Below are 6,897 nucleotides of genomic sequence, written 5' to 3' on the forward strand. Positions count from 1 at the left end.
CAGGCTACATTGAGGAGCCACCACTCTGGGACACGAGGCAGAACTGCTATAACTCTGTCTCCTCTCTGCAAACCACATGCCTCAGAAAGTACATTGGCTGCCTTCCTAGAGAGAAATCCCAGCTCTTCAAAGCTCCACTTCACCTCCTCTCCCTCCTCATTTACCCACCAAAAAGCTGGATTTGCTGGTTTTCTTCCATCCTAGAACACAACAGAAGATATTCAAGTAAGAAGTCAAAGCTTAAAAGGTTTCATTTCAAAATAAAATAACCCCAGACAAGGCACATCCTCCCTGGTGACTAGTCTCAAAGTGATACCTCTATTTCTGACAAGCAAAACAAAATGGTGCATTCCACTCTGCAGCTGATCTATCCAGTATCCATCAGGAAAACTGATTTGTATCATCTGAGACCTGTTCCAATGTGTCCTGGTTTTGGCTGGGGTAGAGTCAATTTTCTTCCTAACCACTGATAAAGTGCTGTGCTTTTTGGATTTGGGATGAGAATAATGTTGATAACACACTGATGTTTTAGTGGTTGCTAAGCAGTGCTTACTCTAAGTCAAGGACTTTTCCATTTCCCACGCTCTGCTGACAAGGAGTTGCACAAGGAGCTGGGAGGGAGCACAGCCAGGACAGCTGACCCAGCCTGCCCAGAGGGGTATTGGACAGCATAGAATGTCCTGCTCAGTATAACCTGGGGGGAAGTTGGTCTGGAGGTGCCAATCACTGTGTGGGCACTGTCTGGGGGTGGTGAGCAATTTTGTTGTGCATCACTTGACTTTCTTGGGTTTTCTTTCTGTCTCTCTGCCTGTTGTCTCTGTTGTCTCTTTTCATCACTACTACTACTGCTATGATGATGATTATTATTACTATTATTATATGTTAATTTATTTCAATCACTAAACTGTTCTTACCTCAACCTACGGGTTTTACCTTTTCCTGATCCTCCTCCCCATCCCCCTGGGGGGGTGTGCCTGTGTGTGTTCATGTGATCCAGTAGCTCTGTGGTACTTGGTTGCTGGCTGGGATTAAACTACAACACAATGTTTATAAAGCAAAATTAAAATACTACCTTTTCCAGTTGTGACCACTCATCTAAGACATCACTTGCAAAGTTGAAATATTTTGGCAGTTCCTTTTTATACTGGTGTATTGCTTCATAATGGGAAATAATCTGAGATGTCAGAAGCCTGTTGTATCCATGGAATGATCTGCAAGGCGACCTGAGAATCTGCAGACACCGAGGAATCCATGATTTAATAAACATTCTCATGATAAATGATGTTTTATCAGACAGTGGGGGAAAAAATCAGGACTACAGCTAAGGAATCAGTCACCTGAAATGAAAGAAAACACATTTAAAACTAGCCAGGTATAGGACACTGTGTTGATTTTTATATTGGATAAATTAATGCAAACCAGCTTGAATAAACAGGTTGTTTGTTCACATCCTCATTTTGAGATATGCTATCTGTATTGTCATCATGTGAATATTTACTATTACAGTATGCACAAGGGATAAGCACAATCATTTTGAGGTTAAATCAAAATGTGGACTATAGAAAAAATTAGCAGAATTGTTGTTATGAATCCTGCAACAACAACCACCAGCCAACCAACCAAATCTAGAGAGTATTCAAAGACAATCCAGTTCTGAATTGATGGGTAATTCACTGAAGTCACTTAGGGAAGGTGTTCTGACCTGCTTAGATGTGGAGGTAAACCAGGTTCTAAAACACTCCCATAAGTGAGATTAAGGCACAAACTAGGCCAGAGGCTGGATTCCAAAACGATAATTCAACTTTATTTTGTAACACAAAAGAGCGGAGAGAAAGGAGGAGGATAGGAAAGCCGGGAAAAGCTAAGGGTGACTGTTAAAAGCACAGCACAGGAGTTACCACCACCACGAAGTGCTTCTCCCTGGGTTGTGTTGCAGCCTCTGATGAGGGAACAGGCAGGCAGAGTAAAACAGTGGCACCAGCCCCCTCAGCAGGCCCTGGTACGACCCTGGGCACCGCCCTAAAGAGCCTCACCAGTAGACCCTGGATGCCCATTGGCCACTTCACCAGTATCCAAGGGATGGTACCAAAATGGACCCTGACTGTCCATTGGCTGGTTCCCCAGTATCCAAGCGAGATCTGCCTGGCACACCTTATTTGGGAGAGTAAGTACTTGCCGTGTTCTTGATTGTAACAAATTTGCTTGCTAGCTAGGGATCTCCTGGAGCTTTTGAAACAGCTCAGCTCCTGCAGCAGCTCAGCTGTTGCATCAAGTTGTTTTAGCTCCACACTCAATGGCACAGCAGACTCTACCTTTAATCAGTCCGTTACAGTAGGTCACAGCCAAACCGATGGTTTGAATAGTCCAATTAAATATGAAGTTCCCCATCTTGTTTTCTAATATTTTTTTTACCACCAGATTTTCAAGGACCTAATGTCCTGTACTGATCTGGCACCTTGTCTGTAGCTCAGCTGATCCTTGCAGAATTTTGATGTATTCTTTGGGGATTTCAATTGCCAACAAGTCTCCTTCCTCAAACACAACATCAGTTGTTATTGTTTGCATTAGAATAAGGTTCCTCCTTCTTACACCAAAGCACTCAGGAGTGGATTCTCTATTCCTTTTCCTTCCCATGGAACTCTGAAGGATGTTTCCAGATGACTTCTATCAAGGTGCTCACTGCTTTAGCTTCAACAGTTGCTGACTGATATTTCCATTCAGCACATCCGTCTCAAGAACCTTCACTTCAGTAACCCCTTATGTAGGCCCCAGATTTGATTTAGACACTATCTGCCTTGGATCACCTCCTTGTCTTTTAGATGTCTTAACATATCTTCTAGGAGGATCTGCTCCATGACCTTCCCAGGCATCAAAGTTCTACATCTGCCTATAAATGCCCTCTTCCAACTCTGCCCACCATAATGATCCTAAAAGCTCTCAATTCCAATTAATTTCTTCCTTTCCATCACTATTCTTCTTTCATTCTTTCTCCTTTAAAATATTGTGATTATTATTATTTTTATTTTTAGCAGTCCAAGTGATTGCTGTAGAGCTGTGCTCAACTCCAAAGTTGCTAATGGTATTTAGGGGCTTCTCATAAGTGCACATAATTATCAAACAGGGGGAAAAGCCCACAGTCAGAGCAGGAGCCAGGGGAGTCCTGGAGGCCTCTCATGATTTCAGAACCTAAGTCCAACTATCAATTTGCCTTTTTCAACCACTAAACTCAATTAGTTACTAAACTCAATACAAGGTTTAGAGTGAGTGATTCTTGAAATACAGGGTAATTTTCATTTCTGTTCTTACAAAGGATGAAACTATCCACAAACTATCAACAAAATTACATGTAAAATCTTAATCAAATTCTTTTTGATGCAGAATTTCTGTGGCCTGAGTGAATCTGCAAAGTTTTGCCTTTGTCCCAGGTTTTTTAGTACATTTTATAGTCCCCTCATCCCATGTCTTCAACCTAACCATTTGTCATCACATCTCTGATGAATGGATTTCAGTCTTGATCAAGTTTTATTCCTCAAGAAAAAGTAACTTCTTTAACATTGGAATGATTTCCTTATTCCTCTGCAGAAGCTTTTACAGTAAGATTTAATCTGCCTATCAGGCAAATTAATTCAAATACATAGAACTTAACACATCTTAATTTTTTCAGCCATGTCTGACAGCATAAAAAATCTGGATGCAGATTTCCCCCCAGAACAGATACTTAGTCAAAACCAAGGGTAAAGACGAATTCCTGGTGTTCTCCGTGTTCCATGGAGATTGTGGCAGAGAAACACTGACCAGCTGTAAACAATCCTATAGCATATCATCTGCTGCTGAGAAAGAGTCTTAGGACCTGGATATAAAATTAAGTGTTATTATGTCCCTAAGTGCCACTCACTTCAGCATCAGGATTAAATAACAAAAAGTTCTTTAGAGAGTACTTAAACTTTAAAGCAGAACACTATTAAGAGGACTTGGTGGAGAAAAATTCTTTTAAAAAAGTTTGACTGGTGAAAAATCCTATTTGAAATATTCCCAAACTCTGTGCAGAGAAAATGGGCATTAATAAAGGGGGATTTATGTCATATTTTTGGATATACATTCATTTGTATTCTTTTTTTCTTTCTTTCTTAAGGAAACAACTTTTTAATTGGTGCAACATCCTGTAAACTTTACTATTGTTTTCATTAGGCAAGACACCGATTGAGTAAAAATATAATGATTTTCTTGAAATGTAACCTTTCTTTTAGTTTGTGACCTCTACTGTTAATGCTAAAAAAACAATGGATCCACTTTGAATCCTTGAACAAACAAGCCTAATCATTTTGGTTATTATTTTCAATAACTTAAGAGGATATTTATAATTTCTTACTCTGCTCTAATTCTATTATTTGACTGTAATCTACAGATTTCAGAGCATTACAATGACAAAATCTACACAATACCCTGTCAAGGAAAGAGGAGGGACAGAACATTCAGGAACAGTATTCAGGATCAGAAATGGTATTCAAGGCTGACAAGATGAAAGACATTTTAAATTCAGGATTCCCCAGTGATCTACCAAAATATCTGCTAAGTTTTGTTGTGAGACCCTTCAAGGTCTTAGCACTTTCTCACCTGCAAACCTGGAGGTGAAAATGAAGTAAAAAAAAAAGACCCAGTAATGGCAAAGTCCTTTGAATAACTACAAGAATCAGGAATTATTATTCTTGGTTTAGTACCATCTGCTTCTGCTCAATGATCATTAACACGAGGAATTCAGACAAACAACATTTTCCTGACCTGTCTGCTGTGGACAGGAGAGCTTGAGAGCTGGCTGGGGCAGATCCTCTTCGTTCAGTTTGCTTGGTTTTCACCACATATTTCCCAAAAGAGACGCTCACCTGGAGACGTGAAACCCTGACTCTCTGTCAAAAAGGATTTGGAGTGAAACCCTTCCTACTTTATTGTTTGCTTCGTCTGAAGTAATGAGAACAGAACGTAAAAGAAAACAGATCAAGCAGCAAAAGTCTTTCCATGAAGTAACCTTTTTCTTGTAATCATTGACACCCTTGTTAATTGTGCATAATTTGCACCTTAACCTGAAGCACTTTGGATCTTCTTTTACCTCCACTTTAACCATTCAAGTAGAACAGAAATTTATCAGTGTCTTTCTCTTTCCACTCAGAAAGAATTTGGAAATATTACAGTGAAGATATATTCTTTGAAGATAATGTATCAATGCTCTGCTGGTACCCACTACTGGACAAAGCAGGACAAAGACTATTTTATTATTTTCTCTTTTATTTATATGTATCAAAGTATTGTAGTTACACTTTTTAAATAAAAACAATCCTTTGTAGGCTCCTGGGTGTGTCCTTTCTCTCTCCCATTCCATACTCTTAATTATTTGCAACTTCTGTCTTCTGAAAATTTTTAGGTCAATGGCAAAAGACGTTCCAATACCACACATCCTCAAACCATATGAGTGTTTTCTCCTTTTTCTTCCATAGCTTGTTTTTTCTAGATGTTCTCCTAGTTCTCTGGGTCATGACCACATGCCAAATTTGATGTGTTATGGCTGGTACCAGTGATGGAACACTTCTCTCCTCGTTTTCCAGATCACTCTTGCCCTTGTCATTCTCTCCCCCACTCTCTGTTCCTTAGGACCTTTCTCTGGATTTTCCCACTAACCGTCTTTGGCAGATCCTGAACAAACTCCACCTGAAAGGCAAAAATATATTCAGGCTAATTTCCCAGATGAAGGAAAGATACATTTTACTAAGAGTGGGGGTAAAAAGATGGGAAGCTGCACAGCGAGGGCTGGGATGATGGAATTCTGACTGAATGTCTTGCCCATTTGTGCTGGTGGGAAAACTCTGGTATTCCATGAAAGGAAAAGTGGACCCTGATGAAGTAAAACCACAGGAGCATTGCCTCCCTTTGGGTTCTTTTCAGCACACACAGTGAACACAAAGTTACAGCTGCAACACAGCCTGTCATCTACTCTGATTTTATTTAGCTGTTGTTGGAGTGTTTGTCAGAGTGCAGCTGAAAAGGAGCTGAGGCAGGACAAAAAAGGCTCAGTTTCTGGTACAATTAGCAGACCTGTCTTTTGGGGCTGTACTTACCTTCCTTGGATACTTGTAAGGTGCAGTCACTTTCTTGACATGCTGTTGAAGCTCTTGAGTTAATTTTTCTGGATCGTGTGATGCAAAAGCAGGAGTTAAAACAATGAAGGCTTTGACTACCTGTGTCACAAAAATTAAGGGATTCCATTAACTTTCAGAGGTGGGAATAAAGAGATACATTTCTTGTGTAAAGTGAGTGTCTAAATTCAGAATGCAAAAATTCAAGCTTTTTCTTTAATTTCCCTTTCATTGTCTCTTTATGACAGAATGGTGTGTTATGAAGGCTGCATTCTGCAACAGAGGATTTTTGTCAATTTTTCCACTTTTTTCCCCCTCAATTTTATATCCTATTAAAGCTGAAGATCTCATCCCAGTTGCTCAAAGAAATGTTGCAACATTGAAAAACATAAAATAAAAATTAAACACACTGGATATCATGGCTACGATGCACTTAGTGACAAAAAGAGGAATATATAAAGTCCATATCTTATGCAAAAGGATGCCACAGTAAGTCTGAAAAGCCAAACATCTTTTTTCCCACATCAAATCCCACAAACAGAGAAATAATTCTGAAATTCTAAGCCTGGTCAAGATAACGGATTTAAGAAATTGTTAGCCCATTTCATTTGAAAAACCTGCAATATACTGAATTCCAAGGAAGCCTAGGACATATAGGCAACTTGATGCTTAAAGAGCACTTATTTCCACATCTTTTTTCTTTTCCTTTTTACCTCCCCTCGATCTGGATCAGGACTGCTGACAACAGCTGACTCTGCCACTGCTGGGTGTT

At 39.7% G+C, this 6,897-nt stretch overlaps 1 protein-coding gene and 1 long non-coding RNA gene across 2 annotated transcripts in view; both read right to left on the reverse strand.

The window, feature by feature from the left end:
* LOC113940668 (acyl-coenzyme A synthetase ACSM3, mitochondrial-like) overlaps positions 1 to 3,124 on the reverse strand; it is a gene marked incomplete at its 3' end in the record, with an annotated part of 7,704 nt that extends 4,580 nt beyond the window's left edge. Inside the window, exons 1-3 of the mRNA XM_027631805.1 lie at positions 2,590 to 3,124; positions 1,073 to 1,231; positions 1 to 200 (exon numbers count right to left, since the gene is read on the reverse strand). The exon at positions 1 to 200 is cut by the window's left edge and continues 192 nt beyond it. Coding sequence (XP_027487606.1) covers positions 1 to 200; positions 1,073 to 1,231; positions 2,590 to 2,634 — 404 coding nt within the window. The remainder of the gene's footprint in view (positions 201 to 1,072; positions 1,232 to 2,589) is intronic.
* Positions 3,125 to 3,129: 5 nt separating this feature from the next.
* LOC113940667 lies at positions 3,130 to 6,897 on the reverse strand. Its single transcript, XR_003525511.1, has 4 exons — positions 6,839 to 6,897; positions 6,108 to 6,227; positions 4,615 to 5,700; positions 3,130 to 4,039 (listed from the first exon to the last, which is right to left on the reverse strand). It is a non-coding gene; the product is annotated as an uncharacterized LOC113940667 (long non-coding RNA).

Source organism: Corapipo altera, unplaced genomic scaffold (assembly GCF_003945725.1).
Source record: "Corapipo altera isolate COAL_440 unplaced genomic scaffold, ASM394572v1 355, whole genome shotgun sequence".
Classification (NCBI taxonomy): domain Eukaryota; kingdom Metazoa; phylum Chordata; class Aves; order Passeriformes; family Pipridae; genus Corapipo; species Corapipo altera.